Source organism: Ursus arctos, unplaced genomic scaffold, assembly GCF_023065955.2.
Source record: "Ursus arctos isolate Adak ecotype North America unplaced genomic scaffold, UrsArc2.0 scaffold_19, whole genome shotgun sequence".
Classification (NCBI taxonomy): Eukaryota; Metazoa; Chordata; class Mammalia; order Carnivora; family Ursidae; genus Ursus; species Ursus arctos.
This window is the reverse complement of record NW_026622863.1, coordinates 47,622,858-47,640,564: the sequence shown is the minus strand read 5'-3', so window position 1 is coordinate 47,640,564 and position 17,707 is coordinate 47,622,858. Positions and strand designations below refer to the sequence as shown.

Genomic DNA, 17,707 nt, shown 5'->3' with positions numbered 1-17,707 from the left:
GAGCACGCCCCTGAGTTTCTAGATCTGCTGAAACTCAAGTATGGCGAGAGATCCCTAGGGCTGCCAATCAGGAGACAGTGGATTCGAGGACAGAGACCGCAAGAGGGAGGAAAAGGACACAACCACAATTAATCTCACACAAAACGAAAAGTTGGACAGGAAGGAAAAAGGGACTATGTTCAGCATGGGGCTCTGACGCCAATAAGCCACGTACTCAAAAGCACCTAAACACTGAATTAGAATCTCCTCAAAATCTCCTTCCTGTGCGGGGCTTTTCTCTTCCAGGGTAGGACCTAGCCCAGAGGAAATGCCTCCGACTGAAAAGCCAAGAAACTGCAGGATCGCCTGGTTTGGGGGAGCGCTGGAGGGGAAGGAGCAGAGAGACAGCGACCGGAGCTCAAAGGCAGCTGGCTGTGGGGACGGGGGAGGAGGGGAGAGGTGAACAGGAGCCTGGGGACTTGCACTGTCTTGTTGAGTTACTTGAATTGTAAACCACGTGTGGCAAGAAGAGATGAAATCGAAGACAACGCTCTGGGCAGAGGAAACCCCCCCCCCATCGTAATTGGGCCATGTCAGAAGTCGCAAATGGCTCGCCCTGACCTGAGGTTTCCTGGGGTCACTCACAGGCCCTGGCGCTTGTTCTCACAGTCAGCCAGAGGGAGAACGAGGACCTCGCCTGGCTGCACGACCCTCACGCACAGGACCATCCAAACGGACCGCCTGGAAGCCAGGCGCTGCCGCACGAGGCCCGGAAGGGCGGCACGTCTGTGCAGCTCCCGTTTGCACGGACTGGGGAAACACGGACACATTTCCAGTCCTCACCCTGGATCACACAAAGCCCAGAGGTCCTCCTGTTTCCCCTGCTCACTCCCGTTGCTCATTCGCAGACTGTTCCTGAGCGTCTGCCCTGAGCAGGCCCAGGAGTGTACACAAGCTGCCCGCCCGTCTACGAACACTGTCCCCTGCCCTTCAAAAGTCCCCTTCTCTGCCTGCTCTCTGACTCCTCTCCCGTCTGCTCACAGGTGTCCACAGAGGCTTAGAGGGCGGGTGGGGCTCGAGCCCAGCCCGCCGACCCCAGCCTCCCTGTGCCGGGCTTCCTGCCTGCCCTCGTGGACCTGGCACGGGGGGTCAGCCACGCGGTGGGGGTGCTTACTCCGTGACATGTGGACTGTCGCGAGCCGGCGGTAGAGGGCCTTCTGCCGGGGGTCTGGGTGGAAGCCGCTCTTGGTGAAGTAGACGTGGATGTAGATGGAGCCATTCTGCTGGACGCTCTGCGAGGCAGGCCGACAGGGAAAAAGGACACGCTGAAGCCCCTCGGAGTGCCCGGCCCCGGCAGCCTCATCAGTCCCAGCTCCCCGCTGCCGAGTGCTCGGGTGGCAGTGGAGCTGAGCGACTCAAACCGCTCATGTCAGACACGCTCAGATTTGAGTCCCGGCCAGAGCACCCCCCTGGCTGTGGGACTCCAGGCTCCACCTCCCTGCGGCCTCTGTGCCCGCCTGCGCCATGCAGATAAGCGTTGCCGAACTCACAGCACTAGGAAGATTATCTGAGAGCCCCCAGCGTGGCCACGCGGGCACAGAGGAGGAGCTCGATAAATGCCAGCAATTTTAACCCATTCGACAGTAAAACAATGGCCCAGACCCTGCTCCGGGCACTTCAAATGGTACCCACCGAATCCAGTGTGTTCACGTTATGTAACTGACGCACGTAAACCGCATGCTTTGCGTGGTGTGACTACCCCCATTCTCCAGATGAGGAAACGGGGCCTCACGCAGGGGTTGTGCAACGTGGTGAGTAAGTGGATCTTAACCCAGTCTGTGGGCTCCTGTGCGGCTCTGCCTCTCACCACCTGTGTCCCCCGCTCTGCCCGTGCCTGTCTGTCACCTACTATCTCCCCAGGATGGGGACTACTGTCACCCCCACCTGTTACACATGAGGAAACCCCAGAGAGCAGCCACTTGCCTACGGCCCTGGATGGATGGCCAAGGCCGATTGAGGCCTCCGTCGGAGCTCTGCGCAGAACTTGGGTTTACTTGTCCCCCTCAATTCCCTGCCTTTTAAGCCCACCTCTGTGTTCATCATGTTTTGTGTATTTTTACCAGCGAACATCTTGGAGCAGGGGGTGGGAGGTAGCGGGGAGGGAGGAGGGGGGCGTTCTTAGCTGGCTGGGGAGACTTGCCCCTTCCAGGGTTACTAATTCCTAGAGACAACTCACCTGCCTTTGAACACATCTTTCATATGCAAACCAACCAATCCTAAACCCACATTCCACCTACTCCCTTGACCTAATAACTCTTACATACCTAGCTTCCCTAAATCACCCAGGATGGGGTACGTCCAGCTAGAGACCACCTCTCTAGCCCAGAGCTCACCAACATCCGAAGGAGCCGATCCTAAGCTGTTTCCCCTGTCTGCCTTGCTTTTCCCATGGAAACCCCCAGGAAAGGCTCTGGCTGGGCTCCCCCCATCCCTCCTTCTGCTTCTGACCGAACCTGGTGCTTCCCCTGTGGCCCTGCGTGGGAAATGAAAAGAGTAAATGAAAATCAGGCACAACTGGGCCGCCGCCCGCCCCGAAGCTGGGAAGGAGGGTTAGACAGGCACGCTTGGGAATGACTCTCACCATCCAACTTGCTGCCCCCTCAGCCTTCCTGGGATCCCATCCAGGGAGGGCTCTGGTGGCTGGGAGCCGCCCCCTGCAGTTACCCCACCCGCCCCAGCATGGTGCCCAGACCCTGCTTCCAGGCACCCAGACAGACACGGCCCCTCCCCCCAGGGGCCAAGAAGACCTGCTGGGGAGAAATGAATGAGAGGGTAGCCCCAAAGAGATATCAACACCCACTAATTCACTGATTCATTACATTCTCTGACTCGTGTATTCGCTGATGTATTGGCCCCATGCTGAGCAGAGCTGGGGACACAGCGGTGACCAAACCGGCCCCAGGAGTAACAACCCAGAGTGTGCAGGCTTGGATCCAGAAGCCCAGAGAGGGCCTGCTGCACCAGCCTGAGTGTCAAGGAAGGCCTCCTGGAGGAGGCAGGATTTGAGCCTGGGGCTGTGAGAGTCCAGAGCCAGGTAGCCTGAGCTTCAATCTCTCACAAGCTCTCTGACCTTTTAAGTCACCCAAGCTCTCTGTGTCTCAGTTTCCTTATCAGTCAGTCAAATGGAGAGGATAGCTGCCACTTCATAAGGCAGCAGGGAGGCTCCCACCGGTCGGCCTAGCTTGGTGCCCCACACATAGTAAGTGCTCCATCGGTATTAACTACCGCTTTCAAACAGGGCTGCCTGACACACCCCCAAGGTCGGTTACTAATCCTTCACTGGTTTAAAGCACAGGTTTACATGCCCCTGAGGTAGCTGAGAGGATCCGAGGCCAATTCCAACCCTGTTCACATTTTTCAGATGGGGAGGCCAAGGCCCAGAGACATCCGGGGCCTCCCTGTGGTTACACAACATGTGAACAGCGGGCAGCTCCAGGCTCAGAGCCCCAACTCAGGCTGCAAACCGGGAGCTGGTTCAAGGAAAAGGCCCTCCAGCGCGAGCAGCGCGGCCCTGGAGCCAGAGCCCGGGAGCTGACCCCACCTGTGGAATGTCGAGCTCGGCGAAGTGCTCGTAGCAGCCGTCTGAGTTCTCGCCGCTAGTCCAGTCGCCATACACGAGATCGTGCTGCTCCCAGAAGAGCGCTGATGTGGCATTGAAGTCTGTAAAGTGCTCGTGCTCGGAGATGTACACGTGCAGGTTCTGCGGGCAGGGCAGGGGCAGGAAGGGGGCTCAGGGCTGCTGCCGAGACCCTCTGAAGGCTGACCAAGAGCCGAGGCAGCAGTCAGCGTGCTAAGAGGAATGATTCTGCGGTGGGAGTGGAGAGGGGGCCGGTGAAGAACAGCAGCCCGAAGAACCCATTTTCTCTTTTCTCCACCCCCCCACCACGGCTGTCCTGGTCTCAGTCTGTGGCGTCCATGAGCAAAAAATAACGGAAGAATGGCCGGCCTGCCAATTAGAATTTGGGCTCGGCGCCTGATGGGCTCAGTTGGTAAGGCATGCAACTAAATGAGTTCGAGCCCCATTATTTTTACTTAAAAAAAAAAAGGGTAGAATTTCGGGTCAGAAGGGATCAAGTCTCCTTGAATGATCTTCTCCCTTCTCTTACAGCCTGCTTGGTCAGAGCTCTGCAGGCCCACGGATAAAGCCCAGTCGAGAACTGCGAGAGGGTTAGCAGACTCCTGAAAACACAGGGGAAGTGGAGAAACCGGCCCTCAGACAGTGCCCTCCCTTCCCAGGTCCCCGTGGCCATCTTTGAACAGAGCCCTGAATGCCCACTGACAGACAGCCTCTCTGAGCAGTGGTCACCCCCCACTAACTAGAATTCTGTGCAATCGGGGTTCCCAGAGCTGCAGAGAAGCGACAGGTGGGAGAAGTCTCAATTACTGGGGTCTGGGCACTAGCTGCGGGGGCTCCCAAAGCCCAAGCCCCAGCCCCAGGACAGCATACGTCTCCCTCTTCTCGCTCGCTCTCCTGGGCTGCCTCTGCCGGGCTCCCCACTCTCTCTCTCTCTCCCAATCCTTCCCTTCCAGTCCCTGCACACCTCCCTTTGCAACTTTTAAGACCTGAACGTACTTTTCAAATAAGTTACGTCAGGACCCTATTAAAGCAGTTTTTAAACAACTGAGTGAAACCTTTGTTGTCCCTCTTCCCCACAAAACCAAAAGAATTTAGAAAGAATTCCTCAGGGGTGTTACTAGAGTGACACAGGTCTCGTGGGCTGAGGACGGACCTGGAGTCCTCAACCCTGGACCTCGTGCCCAGTTGACAGCGACGAGGGACCTGTCTGTCCCAACTGCCCATGTCACTCCCTCACATCCTCCCCCACATGGTCGTCTCCCGAGTCTGGCCTCCCAGCCAGCCGTTACCATTAAAGTGTCTTTGGGGAACAGGTTGCGGCTGGCGACGCGCGGGGCTCCTCCGGGGCCTGCCTGGTCCTGAGGGGCCGGCCCTCGGCGGAACCAGCTGCTGATGACCCAGATGATGAAGATCCTGAGGAGGCAAGCAGGGCACACGGTGAGCCCCGAGCCTCTTCTTTTCAACACGGGCCTACCTGGCCTCCTTCTGACACAGCACACGCTGGGGGCCCGACCCAAAGCTGGAGACCGAGGAGGAAAGGCCCCTAACAAGGCAGTCACCGGGCTGGTGAGAAGACAAGATGCCCCCGGAGGCCATGTCCAGGGTGCCGCCCCCATTTCCCCATAGACCCCCGCCCCGTGAGTCCTCCAGAAGCGCCAGGGCTGCAAGGCTTGGACCTTCTAACCTCGGACCTAGGAAACCTAGTATGCCAGGCCCCTGGAATCCCAAAGTCAGAGAATCCTAAGAATCTGGAATGTCAGTATTTTAGAGGCACAGCAGCTTTGAGAGCAGCGCTGCAGAACTTCAAATCAACTGAAGGCTTGAGAAGGGGACAGTAAGTAAAGGGTTAGTCCCAATTTGTAGTAATACTGGCCTAGGCTATTCAGGCCAACACTGCTGTTGGAAACAATCAACTGGACGGGATGCCTGGGTGGCTGAGTCGGTTAAGCGTCTGCCTTCGGCTCGGGTCATGATCCCAGGTGCCTGGGACTGAGCCCCACGTCAGTCTCCCTGCTCAGCGGGGAGCCTGCTTCTCCCTCTCCCTCTGCCTGCTGCTCCCCTTGCTTGTGCTCTCTTTCTCTGTCAAAATAAATAAATAATCTTAAAAAAACAAAACAAAACCAACTGGAAAAACTTAATAAAAATGAATATGCTAAGAACGCATTAATACTAATTTTACATATATAATTATGTATCCTGATATAACAAGAATATATCCTTCTCATATATGTTCTCATATATGTTCTCCTTCAAGTTTACATATGCGTATATGTAAGTCTATATTCTTAAAAACACTAAATGGACAAGAGTATAGATTTACCAGGCAAAACCTGAAGGGAAGACTGGAACCAAAAGAAGTAAAAGAGCACTGGAAGCTTCTTTTTGTGTGAAGACATTTGCTAGGTGTGTTGATGGATCACAGAAATGCTAGCCGAGGGCCCACATGCGGTAACCAGAGAACTACCATACAAGAAGCTAAGACCCCACAGAGCACCACATCCAGGACCAGGGAGGCAGGCGAGGCCTAGTCCTCCCCAAGAGTCACCAGGTAGACACAGCCAGAGCCCCGAACCTGGCGCAAGGAGACCCCAGATGATGCCCCGAGCAGCCAGCACAAGGAAAGCACTTCTTCTCTGGAGGAAAATATGTTCATCCTAGGCCAGAAAGTACTCCTATGCTTAACTCTGAGATGCTCAGAAAAACTGAACACTGATGTTTCAGAATTTGTTGTTATAAAAAAAAAACCCTCAAATGTTGTATCAAGAAGCTTCAAAAGTACCACACCGGGCACCTGGCTGGTCAGTCAGTAGAGAATGCAACTCCCTTTTTTTTTTTTTTGGGGGGTGGGGAGGCTCCACACCCAGCGTGGAACCCAATACAGGGCTCAAACTCAGGACCCTGAGATCAAGACCTCGGGTGAGATCAAGAGTCAGACCTGTAATCCACTGAGCCACCCTGAGCACATGACTCTTGATCTCGGGGTCGTGAGTTCAAGCTCCACACTAGGTACAGAAATTACTTAAAAATAAAATCTTTAAAAAAACAAAACCAAAAAAACCCACACCCACCCAAAAAACCCCAAACCATGTATTTGCACCTTTACATTGAAATAAAAACAGAGAAAGGTATGAAATGACTTTCAAACGGGTTTCCGGATTTGGGGGAGTAGTGGAAGGCATACAGGTAAAGCAAAAACACAATAGTGCCTTAAAAAGTCTTGAATAAAAAAACCAGGGGCGCCTGGCTGGGTCAGTGGGTGGAGCACATGACTCTTGATCCCAGGGTCGTAAGTTCGGGCCCCACGTTGGGCAGAGAGCTCACTTTAAAAACAAAAACAAAAAACCCCCCAGCATTTATACGAATCAACACATAAAAGGATCACGATCCAATACAGTAATGATGAAGGACAGTTATCCTTAGGTGATTTTTACTGTCTTCTTTAGGCTTTTCTTTTTGAATTTCTTTCTTTTTAACAAACAAAAGAAAAGCCCCCAAACAAAACTGTAGCAGATATGTTTCCCAATATCCATCTTCCCCTTTTGTCTCAAAAAGAAAATTCCTACATTTTAGCTGGATCCCTTGGCTACCCAGAATAAATACTACAATTTCAGCCTCACTTATAGCTAGGAGCGGACACAGGGAAGTCCTGGAATACAAACACCGCGCATTGTGCTAGGCTTTGGAGAGTGTTGTTAAAGAGACAGAGCATGCCTCCTTGATTTCTTCTTCCCTCCTAGAACGTGGATGTGGTGGCTGGATCCTCAGCAGCCATCTTACGCCATGCAGATAAGGGGCAAAACCTAGTGACGTCGAACAAAAAGCAGGAAAGAATCCAGGTTGCAGAAGACTGCAGAATCCTGGTCTAAGTCCAGAAGAGTACACGAGAGAGAAATAAAAGTCTTCTTTGTGTTAATTCGGGTCTCTCAGACACATGCCGCTGTGTACTTATTCGATGAGACAAGTACTTATTAATTACTGTGAAAAGCAATATAGCAGAGGTTAAGCGCTCAGTCTCTAAGCTGCACTACCTGGATCTGAAGCCCAGCTCTGCCTCTTACCAACTGTGTGGCCTCAGGCAAGACTCTTAACCTCTCCAGACCTCTGTTTCCTCAACAGTTAAAATGGGGATGACACTACGTACCTCCTAGGGTTGTTTGTAAGCATTAAATGCATCGAGGCAGACCTGCATCTGTATGTAAGTACATACACATATGCCCCATGATAAATATGCATCATCTAGAATGAAGCCGGTATACGCTCAGTAAGAACTTCAGCAGTGTTAGCTATTATTAGTTTCGTCAAAGGAAAAGAGGCAGACAAACTCTTTGGAATGGAAAAACACTACAAGGGAATTCTAGTGTAGGTGGCCCCCAACCACACTGAAGGGCAGGATCAGGCACAGGGACTTGTCTCTGCCATTAGGAGCTCTGGAGCCCCGGGGTCTGGGATCACAAGGGCCATGGCCCAGGTGAGCCATCTGCTGCCTCCCCAAGAAGTCCCTGGCGCACACGGCCGAGGAAGGTCTGGAACCGGTAATCTCGGGAGAACCCTCCACCTCCAAGAGAGGCTCCCATTTTAGTACATATGCCAAGGGAGGGTGTGGGAGCGAGGACACGCACTGGCAGCCCTGCCGCGGCTTAGTGTGTGGCCTGCAGGAATCCCACCCCCTCTGGGCTTCTGGGTCCCCATGTGTAAAACAAGGCTGACTGCACCAGACGTGTTTTAGAGATGCCAGATCCCCAATTCCCTGAAGAGCACCTGCGTGTACCTGCAGGCCCACGGTTCTGTGGATCCTTGCAGAGGGATCCTGGCCACACCCCTCCATCCATACAGCCCAGGCCAGGAAGCCCTACCCGATGATGACAGGCCTATAGGGGACTGGCTCTCCCCTAATGCCTTTCAACCTCCTGGACTCAGCAAAGAAAAGAGACTTTCCATCTTCTCTCCCACCCCACATAGGTACCTTACGTTCGCAGGCTCAGAAAAATGTGAGACAGATGAAAAGACAGAAAGAAAACTCTCCCACCCGGTTCCCATCTCATCCCCCATGCCAGGTAACCACTGGTGTAACGTGAAGAGGCGCTGAAAATCAGACTCCACTCTCTCTCCCCCGATAAAGGCCATTCTCACGCAATCTACTCAAAGTTTTGGAGAGTTCACAGGCCCTTGAACACAAACCCTGAACCCCAGTTTCAGAATGCCAGACGAGACGGTCTCCGGGCCCCCAGCCAGGCTGAGGTTCAGTGCTGCCTGGTTCTAAGGGAGGAAATGAGCCTAAGCTGGGACTGTATTAAAAATGTCTATCTGAAGGAAGCGCCCTTAGGTACTGATGCGGAAAGATTTCTAAGATATACTGTTAATGAGAAAAAATCAAGGTGCAGAACTGTGTAAAATAGGCTGCTCTTATGTAAAAGTGAAGGGAAAGATAAAAATAATCTTTATTCGCAGCTGCTTGGAGCATGGAAAAAAAAAAAAGGAACCGATAGGTAAGAAAATTCCAGGTCCTTACTGGACACGGCAGGGCAGAGTGGGACGGAGAAGGCAGGGAACGGAGGCTCTGCAGCGGAAGAAGGTCGGGGGCACATCAGCGATGGCGCCCAAGTGTCCGGGCGGAACAGTGGGGAGTTTCGCGTCCTAGGTGGCCCTGTCGGAGGCCACCGGGCCAGCGGGCCTGGCCCACACCAAAATGTGACCGCTGACTGTGTCTGGGATGGTGGGCTTTTTTTTCCCCGGCTGTTTCTCTTTGTAATTTTCTAAGGTTTTTTGAACACTCAGCAACAACAGTGATCCCGGCCAATTCTGAGCAGACGCCAGAAGCTCGTGGCATCCTTTCGTGTCCTGTGAGCTAACTGGCAGGATTCCGAACGCCTGAGATGGAAACTCAGGCACAAGAGGGACCATCAGCCAACTGGGACACACGGCTCGGAGGCCGGGGGACTGAGATGTCGGAACAGACCTGCGTTCCTACACATCGTTCGACTCCACCAGCCCCCCCCCCAACATTTCCGTCGCTGATCGTCCAGTTAGGACAAGCAGGCTGGTCGCGGTTTTTGTCTGTTTGGAACTGTCTGTGAGCACCCTCCTACAATCTCACCGAAGGCAAACTGCACGTGTGTGTTTATGGGACGGCCACCGATCCGTTCCGCTTCCCTGTCACTTCCTTCTTTCTGTGCATCTGTATTCTTTGATTTTACTTTCTACAATAAGTGTGTATTACTTATGAGTTTAGTAAAACAAAATAAATGAGTAAGACGGCCTGGAAGAGAAAAGCAGCTGGGCCAACCAAACCACTCTCTTCTTCCTCGGGAGCAAAATTCCTGCTTTCCTCAGGGTGCTCGGTGTCCTGGAATAAAGACCACACTTCCCAGGCTCCCTGGCCACAGGCCACGGCCACGTGAGGCCGTCCCAGCCGAGGGGAGGACTGGTTTACAGAACTCGGCCGCGCGGGGATGTGGAGGAAAAGGAGCCCCCCAGCACCGCTGCTGGGAATGCAGACAGGGGCAGCCGCTGTGGACAACAGGACGGGGGTTCCTCAGAAAGTCAAAAATGGAACCACCCTATGACCCAGCAATTGCACTCCTAGGTATTTACCCCAAAAATACAAAAATACTGATTCAAAGGGCTACATGCACCCTGATGCTCACAGCAGCATTACTTACGACAGCCAAATTCTGGAAGCAGCCCGAGTGTCCACCGACTGACGGGTGAATGGATACAGGGGAGGTGGTGTATACATACGTACGATGGAATATTACTGAGCCGTGAAAAAGGATGAAAGCTTGCCATTTGCCCGCCATGGCGGGAGCCAGAGAGTATGACACTAAGCAAAGTCAGTCAGAGAAGGACAAATACCACATGATTTCACTCATCTGTGGAATTTAAGAAGCAAAACAAACAGGTAAAGGGAAAAAAAAAAGAGAGAGAGGGAGAAAGAGAGACAAACCAAGAAACAGACGCTTCACTACACAGAACACACGGCTGGTTAGCAGAGGGGAGGTGGGTGCCGGGTGGGTGAAATGGTGATGGGGATGAAGGAGGGCACTTGTGACGAGCACCAGGTGATGTGCGGAATTGCTGAATCACTATACTGTACGCCTGAAACTAATACACTGTAGGTTAACTAACTAGAATCCAAATAAAACCTTAATAAACAAACGAACAAACAAATGACCGAACAACTCTGCCAGGGAATTCCTTATTGCTGATTAGGAGAGAAAGTGCCTGCTTAAATGCATAGCCTGTCTCTTGAACATTTTGCTAAAAGACGTCTCTGGAAAGACAAAGAAATGTCCGTTTTGCAGATGGGCAAAAAAGGCCCAGATAGAGAAGGGAACTGTCACCAGGTCTAGGCCGGCAGAGGAAGAACTCAGCCCCAGGTATATCTCCCCACCCCTACCCAGTATCTCCCCAGGACCTCAGCCAGAGGCCGGGCTTCCAGAAGGCAGGCCTTGTGCTCCCACAACCCAGGAAATGGCCATGTGAATACACCCACCCAAAGATCACCGCTAGCCAAATGGACAGCCTGTATGACTCCACTTATATGAGGTGAGTAGAGCAGTCAAGTTCATAGTGACGGAAAGTAGAATGGTGGGTGGCAGGGGCTGGAGGGAAGGCAAATGGAAGCTAAGTGCTTAATGGACATAGTTTCAGTCTGGGGAGACGAGAAAGTTCTGGAGATGGACGGGGGTGATGGTTGCACAACTGTGCACTTAAAAAGAGGTTTTAAAATGGAAGGCTTTATGTAATGTATGCGCTGTGGCTAAACTGTGTGTGTCCCTGTTCCCTCCCCGACCCACCCTCATATGCTGGAGTCCTAACCCTGAGTACTTCGGCGACTGTATTTGGAAATACGGCCTTTAAAGAGCTGATTAAAGCTAAGTGAGGCCACTAGGGCGGCCTGGTGTCCTTCTAAGAGACCAGGACACAGACACCACACTGGGAAGGCCATATAGGGACACAGGAAACAGCCATCTCCAAGCCAAGGACAGAGGCCTCAGAAGAAAGCAGACATGCTGACACCTTGATCTCAGACTTGTAGCCTCCAGAACTGTGAGAGAATAAATTTCTGTTGCTTAAGCCCCCCCACCCCTGGCCTGAGCTACTTGTTACAGCAGCCCTAGCAAATTAATCCGGTATATTTTAGGGGCACCTGGCTGGCTGAGTCCGTAGAGCTTGGACTCTTGACCCTGGGGTCATGAGTTCAAGCCCCGCACTGGGTGTAGCGATTACTTAAAAATAAAATCTTAAAAACAAACCAACCAACCAACCAACCCAAAAACCACCACCACGACAAAAAAACCCTCTGTCATATTAAAAAAAGAAAAAGATCTCCACCGACACAGTGATGGTCATCCCCAGCGACTCTTTTCTTTCTTCTTTATGCTTTCCTTATTTGAATGTTTTTCAGTGAACAAAACCAACCGTCATCTGCTCACCTGAACAGCACGCCTTTGATGACCTGCCAGGCGTTGGGTGCTGGCTGGGGTGGCGGGTTCTGGGGCTGGGTCTCCGCCGGCGGGTCCCTCCCGATGCTGCCATTGCTGGTCACCTGCAGGAAACAGAGACGAGTGTAAGGAGGGAGGGCATCACCTGAGGCACTGGGGCTGGCTTAGGCACCACTGTATGCCAAGGCCCAGCACAGGGCTAAGCACCCAGAGCAGGTGCTGATCAGTAACTGGGGAATGGATGATTAAACTCACCCAGGAAGGGTGGTGATGGATCTTACCCCTTCAAGACGAAAACACTCCAACACTCCCCCAGAACCTACTCTGTGCTGGTGACACAGAGGTGACCGAGACAGTCCTGTGCTGCCCTCCTTGGGATCACAGTCCAGTAGGGGAGCCAAACAGTCCCCAGACCGGGATGATCCAGAGTGGACAGGGCAGGGATATAGGATCCCAGAGACATGTGGTCCAGCCTGGAGGTCAGGGAGGCCTTCCTGGAGGAAGGGACCATTGGAGCTGAGGCCTAAAATACAACAAGGGGACAATGCAGAGGAGGCAGCAAGTACAGAAAGGAAGGGGAAGGACACAGTCTCATAGTGAGGACAGTCCACACTGCTCCCTGAAGCCAGAGCCCGGGATGCAAGGTGGCTACTGGGGACAAGGCAGAAGGGTGACCACGGCCAGATTCTGTAAGGCTTGGGTTTGTCTGAGAGGTCCTTCCCTGGGCAAACACTTCCTAAGGCCTCCTCTGTGGCCAGCCCTGTGTGGAGCCTGTCCCTGCAGGAGCTCCTACCCAGCAGGAGACAGACGCAGAAAAACACAGCAAGAGTGTGAGCCATGACAGAGGTCCGTGCCACAAACAGCACACGCTGCCCTGTGGGGCCAGAACCATGAACATCTCCATTCAGCAGCCGGGCAAATGGAAGCTGAGGGAGGCTAACCCACTTGTCTAGGTCACTCAGGAAGGAAAAGGTCAGCAGGATGACAAGGGGGTGGGTAGGCCAGGGAGGGCAGGCAGGGCTTCCTAGAAGAAGAATCTTCACTCAGAAACAGAGAATGTCATGATGTCAGGAAGGGCCCGAGATGGGGAAGTTCTTCCCGCTCCTTTCCTTGCACCTGCTGGTTCCCAGATTCTGTCCTCCTCCTCCTCCCAGCTCTGTCCCCTCACCACTCAGCCTTCAAGAGGCAGGACCAGGACTGTCATGGTCACCGTTGGGCAGAACCACTGCCCAGCACAGAGCAGGGGTTCAAGAAACACCTGTGGAATCAACATGTGCTCCCTGAAGGGCGTGCCCCCAGCGCCCAGGCCCCCCACACCCACGCCCCTCCAGGCCTCCACCGCCCAGCCGTCCCCCCACCACAGCCCCAAACCCGCCTCTCGCCGGCATTTGTTATGCCCTGTCCCCTTCACCAGCAAGAGCTTATCCCTGTAACTCCCAACGTGTGGGACACCACCACGGTAAAAGGTGGGGGCTCTGGGATCCAGTAGTTCCTGGCTGTGAGGTCTTGGGTACGTCGCTTCCCCTCTGACCCCAGGGCCAGGTTGTGAAAATACTGGTGTGTTATAGACAGAAAATATTCCCTTCGTGTGTTGAAAAAAGTATTTCCTGAGCACCTACTGTGCGCTAGGCTCCGTGCTAGCAGTGACCAGACAGCTCTGGGCTGTGTCCTCCTGGAGCTCAGGGTCCAGAGGGAAACACACCCACGAACACTCAACAGGATCATTCAAACTGGTAAACAGGAAAAGTGCTCTGGAGGAAAGAAGCAGGGGCAGATGATGGCTACTAGGGTGGGCACCGGGTTTGGATTAGGTAGTCAGAGGCCTGCCTGAGGAGCTATTTTTGACATTTGGGTGAAGGGCATGCTGGGAGAGGGACAAGTTCAGGGAAGTGGTTGGCTGGGGGGGCAGGCAAGGTCAGAGACAGGCACAGGGCCCCCTCATGCAGGGCTGGCCTTGCTCCTGGGAGCACTGGGGGCCAAGTAAGGGTTTCCAGCAGGTCCGAGCTGATTCCCGTCAAGAAAAAGAAGCTAAGGCCAGGCTGGGATTTGAACCCATGTCTGGTTGACCCCGAGGTCTGTTCTCTTACCCACACTGGGGGACAAGCTGGCTGGAAACCCTCCCACAGAAACGTAAATGGAAACCGCAATGAGAAGCCACTTCACCGTGCTGGCCACAGTCAAAGTGATGGACAATCACAAGTGTTGGCGAGGGTGTGCAGAAGCCGGACCCGCTGTGTCCTACTGGTGGGCAAATGGAGCCGCGGCTTTGAAAAATACAGCAGAGAATCAAAAAGCGAAATGTGTGGGGCGCCTGGGTGGCTCAGTCGGCTAAGCATCTGCCTTCAGCTCAGGTCATGATCCCAGGATCCCAGGATCCCACGTCAGGTTCCTCGCTCAGCAGGGAAACCGCTTCTCCGTCTACCCCTCCCCCTGCTCTTGCTCTCTAACGCAAGCGCTCTCTCTCTCTCAAATAAATAATCTTAAAAAATATTTTTTTAAACAAAATAAATAAAAATAAAAAGTGAAATGTGCACCTGCCACACAAACCAGCAGCCCCACTCCTAGGTCTCTACCCGACAGAAAGGAGAACGTACAGACATGCAAAGGCTTACGTGCAAATGCTCACCGGGGCATTATCTGTAATAGCCAGAAACAACCCCATGCCCCTCGATGAATGAACGGGGTAGTATCCATACAATGGATTGCTACTCAGTCATAAGAAGGAGGCCTGCTGGGGGCAGAGTGGCTACAAAAGGGAACGGGAAGGTTCTGAGGGGATAGGGACCGGATGGTGGCCATGGCTGAACTGCGCCCCAGCACTGAACGCCGCTGAACTCCATACTGACAGCAGGTGAACACTGTGTTATCTATTATACTTCCAAAAAGAGGTAACTCTTCTGTGGCTTCTACTTCCTTTGGAGTAAAGGAAGGCAGAAAGGCAAAATCTTCACGTTGACCCCCAAGTCTTGGCCTGATCGGGCCCCCTCCCTGCCTCTCCACTCTCACCGTCTCCCCTCATTCACTGGCTTCAGCCACATGGCCTCTTCACTGTTCCTTCATACAGCCAGGCATCTGTTGCCATAGGGCCTTTGCACTGACTGTTCCCTTTATCTTCTGAGAGGTTCCCACCCCTCCATGTGTGCATCTCTCCCTCCTTCCTCTCCTTCAAGTCTTTATTTAAATGTCACCTCCTCAGGGGCCCCTGGGTGATGCATCAGCTAAGTCACTGACTCTTGGTCTCAGCTCAGGTCATGATCTCAGGGTTGCGGGATCGAGCCCCACGTGAGCTCTGTGCTGAGCAGAGCCTGCTTAAGTTTCTCTCTTCCCCTCTCTGCCCTGTCCCACGCTAGCTCTTGCTCTCTCTTAAATAAATAAATCTTAAAAAAAAAAAAAAAGTCACCTCCTCAGAGAGGCCTTCCGAGACTACCTTGTTTAAACTGCAACCCTCTTAGCCACCCCTCACTTTCTATCCCCTTCCCCAGCTTTACTCTGCCCACGGCATTTATCACCATCTGACCCGCTATATATATTTCTTTTTTCATCTTACTGTTTTCCTGTCCATTCTTCTATCCCTACCACCCAGCCCTTAAATAGAACATGAGCTCCAAGAGGGCAGGGACTGTTCTGTTCACAGCTGTAGCCCCAGCATGAGCCTGGGGCCTCGCACGGAGTGGGGACTCAGTATACATGAGCTGAAGGAATGAAGGGCAGGGCTGAGGGCCTGACCCCCTGGCTGGAGAAGCAGGCTGTCAGGGGCATGAGATGCGGAGGGTCCACCCACTCTGCGCTAGGCCCCACAGGCCCGGGGAGGGCATGGTGGCTATGGACACAGTAGTGACTAAGACACAGTTCCTCCTCTGGGACCCACATGTCCAATCTCACATGCAATCCACAGAACCACTGGCTAAGGGGCCCAGAAGCAGCTGAGACAATGAGGCTGGGCTAGGAGCGTGAAGACAGGCTTTCCAGCACATCATCACCGACTGCCTTGATCCACCATAGAAATTCCAGCCCGGCCCGGCCCAGCCTCTGCCTCGACATCTATTGATTCCACAAACACTGGGCACCTGCCCTGTGCCTGGTCCCAAGCTGGGCAGTGCAGGGGACACACTGTTGACCGCGACAGTCCTGGTTCTGTCCTCCAGTGGCTCTCAGTCCAGCAGAGGAGACAGGCAGATGGTATAACCCAGAGCGGGCAGGGCTGGGACAGGCGAGCCCAGGGGGCCGTGGGAGCCCTGACCCCATCGGAGAGGGTCAGAGAAGGCTTCCTAGAAGAAGGGACATCTGAGACGTACAGAACTAGTAAGGACCAACCAGGTAAAGAAGGGAGAAGTATGTGCAAAGGCAATAAAGAGAAAGCAAGACACACTGCTGGAAATAAAAGAGCCTCACAGTGGCTGACACTCCTCTCACCCAGTGGTTCTCAAGCAAGGCTGATTTTGCCCCCCCTGGGCCCCACCAGGGGACATTTGACAATGTTTGGGACATTTCTGACTGCCACAACTGGAAAGGGGTATATGTGCTGACATCTAGTGTGTAGAGGCCAGGGATGCCGCTGAACATTCTACAATGCACGGGACAGCCCCCCACGACAGAGAATTAACCAACCCAAAATGTCAATAATGCTGAGGCTGAGAAATCCTAGTCTGAAGAAAATTCAGATCATGCAAGGCCTTGAAGAATTTGTACTTTACCCTGAAGACAAAGGTGTAAGTCTTGAAAGGTTTTAAGCACAGGTGGGACAAGAGAAAATCAGGGGGTCCCTGGAAGCCTGGCAATGGGGGCAATCTGAACCCTAGTCTCTCTGATCCACTCCCCCCCCCCCGCCCCCTTTAATTGACAAAAACTCAGAGGGGGGAAAAGACCTTCCTTCAGCGGGACCAGGAAGCCCCTGATGACACATGTCTGAGTCTTTACTCTAGAGCTAACTCAACAAGTATTTCCTGAGGCCACCCCCACACCAGGCCCTGGTTACAGATGCCGGACCAAGCACATTGGGCTCTATCACACAAATCTCATCCTGGTGTCCTTCCCAGGTGATATTATTTGCCCCTCGTCTGGGCTCCCTCAGTCTCTGTAACAGACGGTTGTCACCACCCTAGTCATTCAGGATTATAATTCTCTACATGTCAATCTTCTCTCCCACTCCACTGATGGCAGGGACATGGCTGGAACCATCTCGGTGACCCATCCCATGGTTGGCCATCCTGTCCAACCCCTCCACTTACCACTTGAGAACTGAAGCCCAAAGAAGGCAAGGAACTTGTCCAAGGTCACATAGAAAGTCAGCTTCATTCTTCCCTCTCAACCTGCACTCCTCTCCCCTGTGCTGCCTCCCACATGTCAGTGACATCCCAGTGGGTGGGTCGACAGCACCTTGCTGTCACTCCATCCACTCCCGAAACGCCTGAAGGATGGATGACTGAACTAGTATGTTCTGTAGCTTTGGTTTAGTTGAGGCAGCAATGGATCAGAAGTGATCAGCACCTGGGCTAACTCCCCCGTAGGATTAGTTTATGCTGAAAGCACACACATCCCAGTCCTGACCCCCCTGGGCAGGCAATGTCTGGTCACTTCTACATGGAATGAATCCCAAACCCAACCTGGGTGACCTTCTGTAAGCGCCTTAGTCTCATTCTTCCTGGGA

At 53.2% G+C, this 17,707-nt stretch overlaps 1 protein-coding gene across 1 annotated transcript in view; it reads right to left on the bottom strand.

Annotated features, from left to right (window-relative positions):
* The window catches only part of CLPTM1 (CLPTM1 regulator of GABA type A receptor forward trafficking), a 28,363-nt gene that overhangs the window by 10,079 nt on the left and 577 nt on the right, over positions 1–17,707 (bottom strand). The window contains exons 2-5 of the mRNA XM_026482090.4: positions 12,052–12,164; positions 4,906–5,029; positions 3,581–3,739; positions 1,154–1,271 (exon numbers count right to left, since the gene is read on the bottom strand). Of these exons, the coding sequence (XP_026337875.1) occupies positions 1,154–1,271; positions 3,581–3,739; positions 4,906–5,029; positions 12,052–12,164 (514 nt within the window). The remainder of the gene's footprint in view (positions 1–1,153; positions 1,272–3,580; positions 3,740–4,905; positions 5,030–12,051; positions 12,165–17,707) is intronic.